Source organism: Telopea speciosissima, chromosome 4, assembly GCF_018873765.1.
Source record: "Telopea speciosissima isolate NSW1024214 ecotype Mountain lineage chromosome 4, Tspe_v1, whole genome shotgun sequence".
In the NCBI taxonomy this organism is placed as follows: Eukaryota; Viridiplantae; Streptophyta; class Magnoliopsida; order Proteales; family Proteaceae; genus Telopea; species Telopea speciosissima.
The window spans coordinates 69,674,258-69,692,905 of record NC_057919.1 but is presented as its reverse complement, the minus strand read 5'-3'; the positions used below and the strand labels follow the sequence as shown (position 1 = coordinate 69,692,905).

The window sequence follows — 18,648 nt, the reverse complement described above, 5'->3', positions numbered from 1 at the left end:
AGCTTACGGTTTTAGATAAGTCGTCATTTGAACTCGCGGAACAGCCAATCGTTTCAACCTGGTAAAAATATTTTCCAGGTCCCATTTTTCTGTCATTAGGGTGAGCACGTTGAGTATCTACCTAGGGTTTAGAGGCGTCATCTCAAGGTACTCTGTGAGAAGGCATAGGGAACACCATCAATTAGAGGTTTTTTTCCCTTATTAATTTTCAGATTTGAATACAATTAAATATCTTTCTCATGTATTGATATGCATCTTCTTTGATACCCCGACAACTACTATTGGATTTATTCTATGCTTCAATCTATTGTTTGAACACTTGACGGATTCCTTTTGGCTGAAATGCATGAACCTTGTTTACACCATAAAGGACGTATACAGTATTAAGGAGGGTGGCTGCTGGCACAATTTAGCGTCATCGATTCCTTAAATTTCTCCATGTGTTTTCAGATTTTTTATGGTGAAAATGCGGAGGGATGGAAGAAGAGAGTGTCGAATTCAATCAACTAAGGGATGAAGATAAAGGAAAGAAAGCATATTGTAGTTGATTTATGAGAGAAATAAAAAGTGTGGTTGATTGTATGGTGAGAGAAAGAAATAAAATGTTTACCAGAAAAAAAAAAAACAAAATATTTCGTTAGATTCTTAAAAATTTCTCTTTCCTCACCCTTGAAATTTACTCACAAATATCATGGTATTTACAGATATGAGAATTTGTCACTTTTTACCATTTTTTGTTTTATTTTCTATTGTTAGTTTGCATATGTGATAATTTTTTCTTTCTTTTCTTTTATTATTATTATTATTGTTATTTATTCTATTGCTGATCAAACATAACCTAGAAGAATAAAAGAAAAAAAATCTGATCAATGACAATGCATGACCACTTCAAGGCTTGTATGTTAATAGAAAATTGATTAACTTCTTTAATAAGTTCATGGAAAACGTTTTCACGTTCTTATTGGTTCTAATATATAAAAAAATTGTTGGCAAGAATTTTATTTAGATAAGCATGTTATGTTTTTATTTATTTATTATTATTTCTTTATGTAGCATTTCATTTTCATTGTATAAAGTGTTGGGGAGCAAGACCTTCCCATCTGTGTGTGGGTGAAAGATAAATTTTTGTTGGGTAGGAGAATCGAAGATAAATCAACTAACAATACAAGTATGCTCAAATACATAAAGTTAAGGATGAGGGTCCTGTTCACACTCACATGATAAGGCACGACCCATTGATAACTACGGCACCAAATCAGTGGCTATCACTTAATCTGTTACCACTAACAGATCTCTCCATTATCCCTATATGGTTTTATCACATCTTGACGCTTATTGTAAACAATTATAAATACAATACAAAACACCCAACGATAATTATCATGGAATTACAATATAACTCAAATTTTACATGTAGAATCATAAAGTAACAAAGAACAAATGTAAGCAACCACAAACTCAAATCACAATATATTGGAATACAAAAGATGAGTAGAAAATATAAGACTATAATATACAAATAATAAATATAAAACTTATCTAATTAGTATGGCAAATAGTATAACACCAAAATATTATTGTAGAAAGAAATACACTAATACACATCTTTTTGTGATACTCGAACAGTAAATGGTAGAATTGAGTCGCATCAAACAATGCTCTCCTTCAGGTTTTTAGATGTTCAAACACTACAATTCGGGTTGACCATGCACCTATACCTCCAAGATAAAATAAACTCTCAAATCACATAGACTGCAGTTTCAAATGTAATTACATAGAGAACCCAAAGGCTATACTCACTAGCTCATAGACACTGACATACTACTTTAGAAAATCTTTACCAATAATTTCAATCTTTAATTTTAAATACCGTTTAAAATACAACACATCACCACATTTAATGAGAAACCATTTCAATGTAAAAACAACACACACACATGGATAAATATGAGAGAGATCCATTAACTGAATGATATTACACCAGTTTTTCTTTTCAAGTTTTTAGTCTAGAATTTGAGATTTACAACAAAATATGCGAGATAAAAAGGTTATTTCTCAACTCATCAATAAACTGTGACTTTTCCCTCATCAAGAATCCTAAAATAACCCTTCCTCCAAGTTGGATATGATTCAGTAATCAAGTCACAACTGTTCTGCTTTCCAACACAAAATTTTGAGGTTGGAAATAGGAAAAACAAGTCAAAATATGGTTTTACTCTTTAAAAAATAGCCTTAAAAACTATATTTTCCCCATTTTCTTAAAGAGGTTTCAAATATGATCTAATTTATATTATATAAAATTTTAAAAACTCCTCTTTTAAAAAGTAGCCCTACCTTGAGTTCCCCATTGGTCTTCTCTCTCCTCATCGACTCTCATGCAACACACATTCACTTTGTTCACACCTTTTCTCAATTAAGTAGTTGAATAATTAACTATGGGCCCAAGTCATGGCTTGAACTCCACAACATAAAACATTATTTGGATTATTTACATGTTAAATTTGGTAGCCTATCTCTACTGTGTGGTTTCTTGAATTTTGTTCTTACACTTTTAACAACCAAGTTGTTGATGGATTGAAATGGAAATTATAACCATATGATGTATAAAATAAGGGAAACTAACGCTACCTGGTTGCGTGGTTTCTGCCCAAACATAGGAACATGTGAAAGTACCACCCTACCCCCATGAAATAAAAAATCGCATCTATGTTTGATGCTCCTACGTGTATTTTCATTGGCCCCGCACTAGTGCAGGTGCTACACAACTTGACAACGATCTCTTGCCCATAAAAGACAATGTGATTTGTCCATTGTCAAATAGTGAAGCTAAACTTAATCAAATGCCTTTCCATAAACAAAATCATATGGACCACCATTTTCTTTCCCCCCACCCTCTCCCCCTTTCTAAAGACTTAGGGCTTTTGACACGCAACTTGTTAAGTGTGATGGACTATTTTAACAATCCACGTTGAACTCATGCTTTGTTTAGTTTTTAGACTTTTTTCTTAATTCAAATCTCGATAATAACATATGGACGTTTCATATTAGTTAAAAAATTTGACTATGAATAGATAGTGGAGGGTGGAAAGCATGTCCATCAAATTTATGGTCATTTGCAATGCAAATACATGACAATCGTGATGGAAACGTAAACAAAAGTGAGCATGACAAACTCTATTCTCCTAATTTGAAATTGGGAAAGAATTCCCCACGATGGTAGTGTTCTATTGCTCACTCACATGGTTTTTTTCATGATCTTCTTTTTATCACCTTGACTATGTGGGCCTCATATGGTTATATCAGTCTTTGTGCTCCCATTGATGTGGCGTGAGAAATTTCCCACACCAGCATCATAGAGAACTCCTTCCCTTTATTATTATTATTATTTAGATTAAAAAACTAAAGTGTGAACTGGAGATAACCTTTTCCTTATATTTTATCACCTTGACTATGTGGGCCTCATATGGTTATATCATTCCTAGTGCTTCCATTGGTGTGGCTTGAGAACCCACATTGGCATCGTGGAGAACTCCTTCCCTTTATTATTATTATTATTTAGATTAAAACACCAAGGTGTGAACTGGAGATAACCTTTTCCTTATATTTTACACCATTTAAATATTTCTTAATGCTATTAACCAACCTGGTTGTTGTAGTAGTTGCTGTGCTGGCCGAGAAGAAAGAAAACGTTTATTATTATTTTTTTTGGAATTTTAATTTATATGCCACGTATACATCTCGCTAACGGAGTTAACATAAACTTCGAGTCAAACCGGAAGACGTATGGGGTCAAATTATTGACCATAATAATAAATACTTATCCAATCTCAACCGTATAAAAGTATAAGACTCCAATCGCGTGGTTAAGTGTCTAATCGCCACCGACTATTAAGAAAGAATGAAACCACGTAACCGAAGCGGTGAAGCCGTAATCTGACGGGTCGGAGAGCCAACGATAGAGGAGAGAGAGAAAGAGAGAGAGAGGGTTTCAGATTTGCCCCCTTTCCGAACAATTTGTGTCTTTCGTTTCTCTGCGATCCCGCGAACGTTTCGCTCGGTTTTCAGGGTATCTAGACTATAGAGTTTCCTGGTTTCGATTCTCCTGTAATTGTTGAAGCGGAGAGAGAAGCGAGATTACTGAGTTCTGAGGTTATCGGGGGAATTGGAATTTGGTAGAGTTCTTTTAATGGTTTTCTCCTTCAATTCGAGGTTTTGATTGAAGAAATGGGCACTGGAGATGCTGATCCTTTCGATGATGAAGGTGGCGGAGGACTTTTTCTCAGTTCCTCATCGGTTTCGTGCTCGATTTGCCTCGAGCTTGTGAAGGATAATGGGGACAGATCGAGAGCGAAGCTGCAATGCGGGCATGAATTTCATCTTGGTAAGTTGGGGATACAGGTTTATATTTCAACAAAATTCCAGATTTTGATTAAATTTTATGGTAATTTTATTTTGAAGTTATTCGATTTTGCATGCATCTGAACTCTGAAGGCTGAGTTTTTTTTTTTTGGTTTTTTTTATTTGGCTTGAATGTTAACCTAAATGTCGGTCTCATCAGATTCATGGAAAATTGGCAAGGACTGATCTGTGATTCGAGTTTTTATGGTCAAATTTATGCTGCCTGTTTGTTCATATATTTTGCATTGATGAAAATCTGAAATCTCTATCCTGTTTGCTGTTTGAGATTGATCACATGCTGGAATTAATCTTAGGAGATTCAGAGTAACATGTTGCATGCCAAAGGCTGGCTGTACATAATTTGAACCTATTAAGAATGCATGTTACGATCCTGAGGTAGTGACCCTTACATTGTTTTTTTGTGGGGGTGGGGGGGGGGGGTTGGGGAACTCGATGGAACACTGTCTTGGCCACTATGATATTCCTGAAGCTAAAATTTTAGCATTGCACTCTTTTTAAAACAACAATATAAGCTCATGTTAGAAACTTATGATTTTGCGTATTGGACTTCGAGGGACCATAAAGCATAGACATCATAGTGATTTTTAATGTTAAAACCAGCAAGTCCATTGAGAATCACTCACCGATTTGTCTTATGTTAAAACCAGCAAGTCCATTGAGAATCACTCACCGATTTGTCTTGCTCCTGTTGATTTGATTTGCCACCGTAGGTGTTGTGGCTTGAGTGTATGGCCTTTGTCTGCAGACGTCCAAATTTAGAAGTTGCATGATGTGAGCCTCATGCCTCATTGCCTATCCTTTCTGCCATGCTTGGTTTTCATTAATGGATTTTATGCCATTCTCTACGATTTAAAGTGTTCACATTGCACGTACTCTTCTTTATGAATATATATGAATAGTGATTGTCCATATCATAATCATCAAAGTCCCCTTGATTTATGTATCCAGTGAGATTCCTTTCCCAGCACCCTCCTTTCATGGCTCTTCTGTTCTTTCTATTCAATGAGGTTCACCAGCAAATTCACTTTTCAAAATCATAGCAGAGTCTAGCTGGGCTTCTAGGAATTTTGCAAGTGAGTTAGCTGGGACTGGTTGAGAATGAGATTATTTTTTTTTCTTTCAGAATGACAATAATTTTAGTTCAGGAACACTGTTGGAAAGCTAAATCAGAAATGTCTTTGTTAGCTTGTCTAGATGTCCATGGGCTTTGGTATTTTTCATGTTTGGTCAGAGCCCGTGGTGGCGTGGTGTTATCGAGGTAAATTTGATCTTCTTGTATGGAGAATAAAGATCATCTCCGTGCTGCCTGCATATGGAGTCTTCCAAGTATTCTTAAGAAACTGCTCCATTGGCATGGAGACCTTCACAATTTTATACCATAGTATTCCAACTTCTATTGGCTTAGTCATGAAATAAAAATTACAAACACAAATTTTACTCAGATTCTTCCATATATTTCTTTTGGTCCCAAGCCTTTCAAGTATTTATCAATGTAGTCCTCTCACAGGGATTTTCTGAGAGTGGTTAAAGAAACTTGGGACAAACCCCTGCCTAGGCACTCATCCATGTTGGGAACTTTTGCCATGAAATTGAGAGAGGTTAAGGCCATGTTGAAGGTGTAGCATATGTGTTTACCTTTGGAAATGTTATTTCCTTGGTTCAACAATGTAAATCTGAGCTTGAATCCGTCCAAGTGAGGCTTCATAATGATAGTTCTAATCTCCCACTAGCTGAGGAAAGAAGGCTGTTTAGTAATCTTAGACTTCTGCTCTCACAAGAAGAGTGCTTTCAACGCAAAAGTCCAGGATTACTTGGTTGCAGCTTTGGGATTCTAGCTCGGCTTATTTTCATAAGCCTTTAAAAGCTAGACAGAATGGCATCTCTATCAGAAACCTTATAGCTCGGGATGGTAGGGACCTTTTTATTCCTGAAGATATTAAGAAAGAGATGGTATAATCTTTCAAAGATTTATTCAATCCTATGTATCTTCTGGTTAGAGAGCATATTCCCAATGTTCTTCTCAACAAGTTCTTATCAGAGGAGCAAATTGTTGAAATCCAGTCTATGCCTTCAGAAGAGGAGATTTTGGCAGCAGTTAAGTCTATCAAGAGGAATAAATCCCCTGGCCCAGATGGGTTTAGTATGGATTTCTTTTTGGATGCCTAGGATATTGTTAAGGCAGATCTTATGCTTGCAATGTAGAGTTTCTTTTTGCAACCCCAACAAATTCTTTTATTCAATCATTCATTCATTGGCTTAATCCCTAAGGTGGATGATGTTTGCTTGGTTGCTGATTTCGGCCCTATTGCGTTCTGTAATACCCTCTACAAATTTATGGCCAAGATCTTAGCAATCCGTTTTAGGAGAGTTGTGGATGACTTGGTGAGTCATGAGTGTGAACCAATCTGCTTTCATAAATGGCAGAAGTATATTGGACAACATCCTCCTTTGTTTTGAGCTTGTTAGAGGTTTCGATAGGACGGTTTACCCACCTGTAGCAATATGGAAAGTAGATATCCGCAAAGGTTATGATTCAGTGCGTTGGGAATTCCTCAGGAAGTGATGGTTCATATGAGATTGCCATTGACCTTGACCTTGACCTTTATAGGTTGGGTGTTTCCTTGTGTCTCCTCCGCTCACTTCTCTGTCTTGGTTTAATGGGGGTCCTGTGGGATTCTTCATGTTAGAGATCAAGAATAAGAGTCCTGGTGCTAATACCAAGACAGGTTTAGTAGGGGCTGTTTGGGGATTTCTCTTGTGTGTTTGCTCTACCCTATTATTAATAATATTGGTGAAGAGGGGAGAACAATTCATTTGATTGTTCTCCCAAAGGATTACAGTCTCTCGGTTTCTTCTTCTTCCCACTCTTCTTCCTTCTTCTTTCTCTTCTCTTATTCTAATTCCTTACTATTTACATGGTATCAGAGCTAGGCTCTTAGGAATCGATTTAACTTCCTAGGACCTACTCTATCATTCTCAGTTTTCATTGAAGTGGTGATCTGAAGTTTTGTTTTCAGTTTTGAAGTTTTTCATGGATCTTGTTTGAAGGGGATGCAGCACCCTATGCTGCGATTTTTGGAGGGTGTTTGAGACTAGTTCATGAAGATATAAGAAGAATTAGGTCTCCTTTTTGGTGGTTGATATCGATTTAGGGCTAGCAATTGAAGTTGATTGAAAGAGAATTCAATTTCAGGTTTCGGTTTATGGCAGAATTGTTCAAACTTTTTTTTTCTTCCCCGGATCGATTGTTGTTGAGGCTTGGTTTTTGTCTTGTTGAAGATCTGATTTTTTGAAATCAGTATTTTTCTTATTGGAGGGACGCTGTTTGCAGCTGCATATTTCTTTTATTTGATTGAGATGGTTGATACAAGTGGTGATTCAAAGGAGGTTGTTTCTAAGGTTATCTTGGGCTCTTCCAAGTCTTTCACAGAGAAAAAATTGGAGGGTGATAGTAATTTCCAGCAATGGAAGAAAATTGTGTGGGTGGTTCTAACTGGTCATGGTCAACAAAAACATCTTACCAAGGCTAAACCAGAGGATGATGAAGCTTGGGAAATTGTCGATGCACGTGTTTTGGGCCAGATGCTGAACAGTATGGCTTCCCAGATCGTCGATTTAGTGACTCACATAGGCACCGTGAAGAAGTTGTGGGATTATTTGCATATTCTGTATTCTGGACCGAATAATTTGTCTCGTTTTTGTGAACTATCATTGGAGTTTTATCGTGCAGATAGGAAGGGTCGCTCATTGACCCAATATTTTGCTGATTATAAGAGGATGTTTGAAGAGTTAAATGCACTGCTATCCATCAGTTCTGATGTGAAACAAATGCAGGAACAATGGGAACAACTTGCAGTTATGGGGTTTTTAGGAGGTCTGGGTCAGGAATATGACTCCGTATGCTCTACCATTCTTGGAGGTGATAGAGTTCTCTCCCTTGCTGAAACTTTTTCTCGTGTTCTTCGTGATAGTTCTCATGAACTAGCACTTGAGAATGGTGAGAGTTCAACTCTTGTTGCATTTAGCCAGGGGAGAGGCAATGGTGGCCGTGGTGGGGGCTGTGGTGGTGGAAGAGGCAATAGTGGTGGTCAGAGTCGTGAAATTTCTGGTCCTGTAAAGACCTGTAATCATTGTGGTCACCCAAGACATAATCCAACATTTTTGTTGGAAGCTTCATGGTAAACCACCACAACAACAATATGCCAATTCAACAGCTACTATTGAGTCTTCTGTTCCATCTTCTAAGGGTAAGGTGGTGAGGTTGTCAGATGAGGATTACGCTCAGTTCACTCAGTTTCAGATATCTTAGCCTTCTACATCCTCCACTGCTGCTTTTGCCCAGACAGGTAATGCCACTGCGTGTTTCTCATCTTTTGGCCTCAGGATCATTAATTCGTGTGCATCTGATCATATGTTTGGTGTGTCAGGTAATTTCTCTTCCTTTCAGTCTACCGAATCTAGTGTTACCTTGGCTGATGGTTCCTTTGCTGAAGTCACTGGTACTGGCACTGGCACTGTTTGTCCTACTAATTTTTTGTCCCTGTCCTCTGTTCTTCATTTACCTGACTTCCCTTGTAACTTACTTTCTGTCAGTAAAATTACTGAAGTCTATAATTGTTCCGTGATATTCTTCCCTGATTCTTGTGTTTTTCAGGATCTTACGACGAAGAAGATGCTTTGTAGGGGACGTTAGAAAGGGGGGCTGTATTTGCTTGATGACTCTCCTCCCGTTGCTTGCTCTAGTGTTCTGTCTCTACACCGAGTTCATTGTCGGTTAGGTCATCCATCGTTGCAGAGCTTACAGAAGTTGGATCCTCGTTTTCATTCTCTTTTTAGTCTAGAGTGTGAGTCACGTTAGTTTGGAAAGCTCCACTGTGTGAGTTATTCCCCTAGAGTCAATGAACGGTCTGTGAATCCTTTTTCTTTAGTGCATTCTGTTGTATGGGGACCTTGTTCTGTAACCTCTAAGTTGGGATTTAAATATTTTGTTACCTTTGTTGATGACTATTCTAGAGTCACATGGATTTATTTAATGAAGCATTGTTCTGAGTTATTTGACATCTTTCATAGCTTTGTTAATGAAATTCAGACTCAATTCAATACCAATATTCGTGTTTTGCATAGTGATAATGTATTAGAGTACTTTTCAGCACCTTTTAATTCTTTTATGGCTGACTGTGGTATGTTGCATCAATCTTCTAGTCCAGCTACACCCCAACAAAATGGTGTGGCTGAACGGAAGAATCGACATTTTATGGAGGTGACTCGCTCCATCCTTTTTGAAATGAAAGTACCTAAAATATTTTGGGCTGATGCTGTTTTGACTGCCTGTTTTCTTATACATCATATGCCATCTTCTGTGTTACAAGGGGGGGATTCCTCACTCGCTTTTATTTCTGACTGAACCACTCTTTGTTTTACTACCTCGTGTTTTTGGCTGTGTTTGTTTTATTCATGATCATCATCCAGGGCTGTCCAAGTTAGATCCCAAAGCCATTGTGTATTTTCTTGGGACATTCACGGACTCAAAAAGGTTATCGGTGTTATTCTCCTGTTCTTCAAAAATATTTTGTCATTGCCGATGTTTCCTTTTTTAAGTCCACCTCCTATAGTGCTGATTCTTTTGTTCCTTCTGAGTTGGACGATGAGATACCTTTCTATGTGGTTTAGCGCTCTGTTTCACAAGTTCCACCGGCTGCGGTTTAATCATCACCTCCCCAACCTCCACCTCCACTTGTTCGGCCAGCATGTCCTTCGGTTTGGTTCACTTTTGTTCGTCGCCCTCATGTTGATGCAGCACCCTTGGCTTCTACTGCTCCTCCGGCACCTGCTTTGTGTATCGATCCAGCCCCTCATTTAAGTATTCCTATTTCAGATTTGGATATTCCTATTTCTCATTGTAAAGCTGTTTGTAGCTGTACTCTACATCTTTTATCTCTTTTTGTGTCTTATGCTGGTTTATCTGTTAACTTCTCTTCTTGTCTCTCTATAGTCTTATACTACTCCTAAGTTTGTTTCAGAGGCATTATCCCATTCTGGCTGGAGGACAGCTATTGAAGAGGAATTGTCGGCTTTGGCTGAAAATCACACTTGGGATTTGGTGCCTTTACCTACGGGTGCAAAGGCCGTTGGTTGTCGGTGGGTATATGTTGTGAAGGTGAATCGGGATGGCTCCTTAGCTTGTTTGAAGGCACAGTTGGTCGCATAGGGTTATACCCAAGTTTATGGGATTGAGTATCTTGATACTTTTTCACCGATTGCCAAGCTTGACTCCGTTCGTCTCTTGATTTCTCTTGCGGTTTCACATCACTGACCTCTTTTTCAGTTGGATGTGAAGAATGCATTTCTTTATGGTGATCTCCATGAGGAGGTTTATATGGAGCAACCTCTGGGGTTTCTTGCTCAGGGGGAGTCTAGTCTGGTTTGCAAACTCAAGAAATCGTTGTATAGTCTGAAGCAATCTCCTAGAGCTTGGTTTGGGAAGTTTTCTGATGTGGTTTTGGAGTTTGGGCTGACTCGGTGTGGTAGTGATCATTCGGTGTTCTACCGACATAGCAAGGCTGGCAGGATATTTTTGGTGGTATATGTTATGATATAGTCATCATTGGTGATGATGTTGAAGCTATTAAGCAGCTGAAAATACACTTGCACATAAGTTTTAGACCAAGGATCTTGGTGGGTTGAAGTATTTTCTTGGAGTTTGAGGTTGCTCAGTTTAGCAAAGGTATTTCTCTTTCCCAGAGAAAATATGTTCTTGACCTGCTTACAGAAATAGGTATGCTCGGGTCTAAACCTTTGGATACTCCAATGGATCCGAATTTGAAGTTAGCAGGTGACAGTGGTGATGCTTTTGATGATCCGGAAAAATATCGAAGACTTGTTGGTAAATTGAACTATCTCACTGTGACTCGATTGGATATTTCCTTTCTAGTCAACGTAGTGAGTCAATTTCTGTACTCTCCCAGGACGTCACATTGGGATGCTATGATTTGGATTTTGAGATACCTCAAGAAGGCCCCAGGCCGTGGTCTACTCTATACTAACCATGGTCATGGGCATGTTGAGGGATTTTGTGATGCTGATTGGGCTGGTCCCCTGTGGATAGGAGATCTACTACTGGGTATTGTGTCTTTGTGGGAGAAAATTTGGTGTCTTGGAAGAGTAAGAAACAGCCAGTGGTAGCTAGATCTAGTGCAAAATCGGAGTATCGGGCTATGACCCAGGTTACTTGTGAGTTGATGTGGATGAAGCAGTTGTTGGTTGAGTTGGAGTTTGTGGACAAGACACCTATACAGCTGTGGTGCGATAATCAAGCTGCTATCCACATTGCTTTCAATCCTGTGTTCCATGAAAGAACAAAACACATAGAGGTTGATTGTCATTTTGTTCGAGAAAAACTACAAGAAGGTCTTATTACCCCACAACATGTTTGTATAGGAGAGCAACTAGCTGATGTTTTTACTAAGTCTTGGGGGAGTGTGAGAATTGATTATATTTGTAACAAGCTGGGCATGATTAACATATATGCTCCAGCTTGAGGGGGAGTGTCAGAGATCGAGAATAAGAGTCTCGGTATTAGAGCCAGATAGGTTTAGTAGGGGCAGTTTGGGGATTTCTCGTGTGTTAGCTCTACCCTATTATTAATAATATTGGTGAAGAGGGGAGAACAATTCATTCGATTGTTCTCCTAAAGGATTACAGTCTCTCGGTTTCTTCTTCTTCCCTCTCTTCTTCCTTCTTTCTCTTCTCTTATTCTAATTCCTTATTATTTACGCTTCAGAAATGGGGTTGGGATTAGGCAAGGATGTTCTCTTTCCCCCTTCCTATTGGCGCTGGTTATTGAACACTTTTTCTAGGCTGGCTCAGCTTAAAGTGGACCAGAAAAGATTCATTTGTTTCCTAAGTGCAAAGATCTTTAGTTATCCCATCTTGCTTTTGCAGTTTTGCAATAACTTCTACTGTCGATCTTCTTTCCTCTTTTGCGGCTATGTCTGGATTGATTGTGAACAAATGGAGATCCCTTTTGTTCTTAATTGGCTACCTGAGGAGGCGAAAGTAAATCTTAGGGCTATTTCAGGGTTCTCTAAGGGCTCGTTCCTAGTTAAATATCTTAGCCTTCCTCTCATCATGGCTAGGCTCACTGCCCACCATTGTATTCATATTCTTGATAATCTAAGGAAGAAGCTTCAATTATGGAAAGCTAAATTCCTCTCGTAGGTTAGTGTTGGTTAAGTCAGTCTTGTAGAGTTCTTATATCTATTGGCTTGGTATTTTCGGGTTATCGCAATCCATCATCTAGAGAGCGAAATCCATGATGAGTGTTTTTTTATGGAAAGGCACTGACAATAACAAATTCCTTTATACCATTAGTTGGGCGTGAGTGTGCCTTCCCAAACGAGAGGGGGGGGTATTGGGTTGAGAAGAATCAAATATGTGAATATTGCAGGGATTTTGAAGCTCTTTTGGAAATTGGCGTCCAAGAGTAAGAGTCTGTGGGTTGATTGGATATACTCCTGATTCCTTAAAGAGGATTCTATTTGGATATTACCCTGCCCTTTAGATGCATCTTGGACAGAAGATCTTGAAATATTGACATTTGGTTGCTTTGGTTATTAAATCCAGATTGGATAATGGCTCTTCCACCCTTTTTTGGTTAGACAATTGGCAACTTCTGGGGGTTGTTCTCAATGTGTATGGTGAATCCGTTCGTTATCTTTCTAGGACTGATAAACTTGCCAAGGTATCTTCCATTCTCATTGATGGTAGATGGAGCCTTGGGTAGGGTGTTCCCTCCTAGTATGCTTGAGGCACGTATAGCTTGTGAAGGGATTAGAAGGAGGCCTACAGGTTCTCAGGATCTGGTGGAATGGAATGTTTTCCACTTTGGGAGATTTTCCTCAAGCTCAGCCTGGAAACTAGTGAGAACTTCGGTGGATCTGGTGCCCTAGTTTGATGTTGCTTGGTTCAAGAACGACATCTCTAGGCACAGTTTTATTGTGTGGAGAGTGATGACAAACTCTCCCAACTCAAGACTTCCTTCAATTCTGACAACTTCCCTCTCCACCACCTTCTTGTTTTTTTCTGAATGAAGTCGAGGATATCCAAAACTTATTCTTCCGATGTCCGTTCTCTTCATGTCTATGGGGAGGGATAATGTTTAAAGAGATCAAGGGAGAAGAAGAGAGAACAATGGGAGAAAAGGGCTGTGCGATAGAATCTGTGTTTTACCGTACCAGCCAAAGTATATTTATATTAAGCCAAAACAGAATTACAAAAGGAATATAACTCTTACCTAATTAGCATAAAGCCTAAACATGAAACTTACTTAGACTAGGAAACTAACAATTAAAGACAGAAATAAAGGAAACCACGATAGGGGACTCCCCCTATCGTGTTACATGTCTTAACACTCCCCCTCAAGCTGGAGTATACATATATCAAAGGAAAGCTCCAGCTTGGACCAACAAGAACAGATATGAAAGGCAACACCAGTCTTGAACACATGTAGTAGTCATAGACACAAGCGAGCTCAAAGCAGCACTCCAATCTATCATAAATCCATCAACAATAGCAGCTTAAACAAATCCAATCCACAACAGCAACACCCTGACACCAAAGCTCTTCCCAAGAAAGATAACAAAATGCAGCACCCAACGGCTACACCAAATGTCCTTTCCAATGAAGGCAACAAAATGCAAGTAGTAACCTGCTCAAACAAAGACAAATAAAAATGCAATTCCAATGGCTATACGAAATCCCATAAAGGTGTAGCTCCAGTGGCTACACAAAAGCATAAAATTGCAGCTCCAATCATAGTTCGAATCCTCGTCTCGACCAGGTCGAGCTTCATGGGATCTCAGCGAGACAATGCATTTTTTTTTGGTTTCGGAATCATGTTTCGGTGGGCAAATGGCCATAGTTGGCTTCGAAACTTTAAGGGAAGCTTGTTTGGACTTAATAAACATATTTAAATTAAAAAAAAAAAAAAAAACACCCAATTTGGTGTTTTGGATTTGCACCCTTGGTTGGCAGTAAGGGCCGAACCTTTAATGTGATATTGCCTATTCTACACATTGTTTGAATGATATGAGACGTAATTGGAAAGTAAAAAAAGTAAATTATGTAATAATGGATGAATACACATAATATTAAATAATTATTTAAGAAATAGTTAAAGACTTAAAGTTTCTACTACAAACTCCTCCACGTGAAGTGTTCACAATGCATATTACATAGACACCCAACAGTGAACAATACATTAGTCATAGACAATCCACTCCACTAGTCTTCCATGTCCCAACTCCCAACAATACAGTCGATCTCTTCATAGTGATGTAGCAATCCCCAGTAGTGTATCCCAGTTGTATTGAGTGATGATGTGGCCAAAAAGTCAATAAACAAGGTTTTCCCCACTTCTCTAGACCAAAAAACCCATTCTTTGTTGAGTTATTACGAAATTTCGAAGTGTGCTTTGAGTTGGTGTTTTTTTTATAATGTGGAATGTAGTAGTTTTCCAAAACTTCGGCGAGATGGTACAAAGTATCAAAATCTCACCGAAATTTCGGTCGAGATATTCGAGTTAGTGCATATTCTGTGTCTTGTATGTAAACTCATCTCGAGTAGCTCGAGATTCTTGAGTTTTCTGAGATCTCGGCGAGTTTTAGAACTATGGCTCCAATGGCTACACAAAAGCCCATAGAAGTGCAACTCCAGGGGCTACACAAAAGTCCATAAAAGGAAGGCAAAGGAAGGCACTCCAACAACAATCGCAACTTATTCCTTAGTCCCAAACACATAAAAAAGTCCCAAATAAAATTGCTTGCAGTAGACAACTTCACACTCCCCCTCACGTGTAGCATTACACGTGAACAAAAAAAGACCAATAATCAGCATCTCAAAGGATGGGCATCTCAACAAATCTTGTAAGCAAGAGCACCAACACATAAGATCCCAATAAATTAATCATCAATCACCCCCAAACGGTAATATGTTGGGCAAGCACAATCATCACTCCATGCAAAAACACAAGTCTAATGGCAATTCTGGAATTAATCCATTAAATCTCTGGTTGAGTCTAAAAAAATATACCAAATAGTAATCCTGGGTTCCATAGTTGCAATAGCATCTGGGAGACCCAAGGCGGTGGAGAGGGTCCAAATTCAAGGCGACATCAACAAGGCGCCCGCCTAGCGACCAAGGCACCGCCTTGACAACTATAGTGGGTTCCAAAACCCGGTTCGGATCATTTGTGAATCCATCCAATCAACAAAACGGTAGGTATTAAAAGGTAATGGGAGTTTCGTAAATAACCAGAACTTTTCAGGGGGGCAAGGGCCATTGGTAAATAAAAAAGTAATGGGTCATGAAGGGAATTAGATTTATAGATGGGGGACATACTTGGAAGGAGCAAACTCTTAATGGCAAGATGTAAATAACATGAGAGAGATTGGTAATAATTAAAGGGAGGTTAATAGCATTAAATACCAACAACAAAGAAGGCCATTCGTAAAAGGGATAGATGGGGAACATACTTGGAAGGAGCAAACTCTTAATGGCAAGATGTAAATAACATGAGACGGATTGGTAATAATTTTAGGTAGGGTAATAGCATTAAATACCAACAACGAAGAAGGCCATTCGTAAAAGGGATAGGTTGCTAAAAAAAAAATAGAGAGAGTGGGGGAAAACTTGGAAAATAGGCATTAAAACAAGTTGGAACCTGAAAAATAGGATTTGATTGAGAAGAGTGGGGAAGTGCTGGAGACCTTCACGTTGCCAACTAGGAGAACCTTCACCTTCGATTACGGAAAGACAACCTGGGGTGCAAAACAAGTAGAAAAAAAGAAGCCCAGCAGAAACCATAAACGGATAGATCATAATCAGTGGAAGTGGTGAAGAAATTCTGGGAACCCAAGTATTCAGCTCTCCAGGATTTGCAGCAGCAACAAGAAACACTAAAAACAATACATTAAATCGAGAAGATCAAACCAGTAGCAAATCCACAGTATATCAAGCTTCTTCTTCGATCGAACAAGCAGGGTATTGATTCAAATAGGCAGCAAACCAAATCACGATGTTGCTACATAAGAATCAGAAATTGACTAGGGTTTGACAACCAAGGAAACCAGCAGCAAACCAGAGTATGATTCCACAAGTAAATCTTCTATACCAAGTGAAGCAAACAGCAGCAGCGACAAGCCGACAATGGACTTCAATCAAAGAAACCAACAAATAGATTTATACGATTCATCAACAGCCAAGTACCCTCGTTGAACCAGAAAATTTTCAAACCTTAGAGCCTCAATATACGAAACTCTTTTTCAAACAGCAGAAATACTCGATCACTTTCAATCAAGGTTCGAGAACTCGCGAGATCTCGGCGAGTTTCTCGGATTTTCGAAATCTCGAGACGAGATTGCCTGCGAGTCTCAAAAGTGCAATATCTCGGCGAGATCTCGGATCTCGGGGTCGACCCATTATTTTAACCCACCTACCACTTAAATACCTTACCTAATTGGACAAAACTCGACATATCTCGGCGAGATCTCGGATCTTGGGTCCAGATCTCGGGTTGACCCAAAGTTGAGGCTTCGAGTTGAAAAAAAAAAAATGCACCAACTCGGCGAGATCTCGACTCGTCTCGGTTTTTCCAAGAGTCGAGTTGGCACCGAGACCCGAGTTTTAGTACCTTGCTTGCAATAGCGGCAGCAGCTGCAAATCAATAGACACATGCTTCATCATACACGAATCTTCATTGAAACCAAATGAAACCAGTAAACTAAAAAAGACTCTCAAACCGGGAACTGGTTATAGCTCTGATACCATGTAAAGAATCCCAGAATCTGTTACCAGTGCCTAGCAAAGAGAAGAGTGAAGATAGAAGAGATTAAGGGAGAAGAAGAGAGCACAATGGGAGAAAAGGGCTGTGGGATAGAATCTGTATTCTTCAGTACCAGCCAACATATATTTATATTAAGCCAAAACAGAATTACAAAAGGTATATAACTCTTACCTAGTTAAGCATAAAGCCTAAACAATAAACTTACTTAGACTAGGAAACTAATAATTAAAGACATAAAGAAATAAAGGAAACCACAATAGGGGGACTCCCCCTATCGTGTTACATATCTTAACAAACAGAAAAGGAGACATGGGGAACCCTTGCCAGATTCCGGTGGTGCTATGGAAGAACCCCATTGGACTTCCATTAACTAAGATCGAGAAGTATGCTGTGGAGATGCACTTATAAATCCAAGTCACGAAGATTGACGGAAAACCCATAAGCCGAAGACAATTTCTTATAAAATCCTACCTAACTGAACATTGAATCATAGGCCTTATGGATATCAAGCTTGAGCATAGCCGTTGGGGGGGGGTGGTATTTCCTGTCAAAACCTAACACAAGCTCAGCACATAGGAGAATGTTATCTGTGATAGATCTACCTTCAATGAATGCCGATGATTCAGACATATCAGCTTAGGCACCATTCTCTTAAGCCTTTTGGCAAGAATCTTGGCCACAAACTTCTATAAAAGATTACATTGGGCAATAGGCCTATTGTCTGATAAAGAACTCGAACCCTCCACCTTCGGATTGAGCCTTAAAAAGATTTGGTTAACCTTAGATATGCTCCGGATTCAAGAAAAAACTCCGCACTACATTTAAGAGATCCACCCTGATGACATCCCATGCTGCAATAATGAATCCCACACTAAATCCATCTGGGCCCGGGGATTTGGTGGCTTTATGGGCTCTGATAGCCATAGTGATCTCCTCATCTGATGGAATCGCCGAAGGCATATCATTGGACTCAGCCCCCAAGGGTCTCGTAGACTAACTCGACGGTAGGGGGAGTTCTGACTGGATGGAGGCAGACATAACAAGTCTTTGAAATACCTCTTACCACTTCAGCTTTAATAACTTCCTAGTCCTCGATCGTCTGGCCATCTTTGCTCTTTAGAGAACTTATAGAGTCTGAGTTATGGTTTGCTTTCATGGACCGGTGGAAATATGCTGTGTTAGAATCCCTAACTGAAGATGAATGATTCTAGAGTTTTGATGGTAGACACTTTCCTCTCTTCAGAGGGGTTCCCATAAATTAGAAGAGAATTGCATTTCCTCCTTATTGAGAGAGTTGGTTACCAGATTATTTTGAGGGCTGGCTTGTACCCACTCTGAATCCCTTCTGCACCTACCAAATAGAGTCCCCCACATTTCCGAAAGAAGAA

At 39.1% G+C, this 18,648-nt stretch overlaps 1 protein-coding gene across 2 annotated transcripts in view; it reads left to right on the top strand.

Annotated features, from left to right (window-relative positions):
* Positions 1-3,908: 3,908 nt before the first annotated feature.
* Positions 3,909-18,648, top strand: part of LOC122657783 (E3 ubiquitin-protein ligase RFI2-like) — a 48,473-nt gene continuing 33,733 nt past the window's right edge. For both annotated transcript variants that reach the window (XM_043852577.1, XM_043852576.1), the window contains exon 1: positions 3,909-4,381. In XM_043852577.1, the coding sequence (XP_043708512.1) occupies positions 4,225-4,381 (157 nt within the window). In that variant the 5' untranslated portion in view covers positions 3,909-4,224. The remainder of the gene's footprint in view (positions 4,382-18,648) is intronic.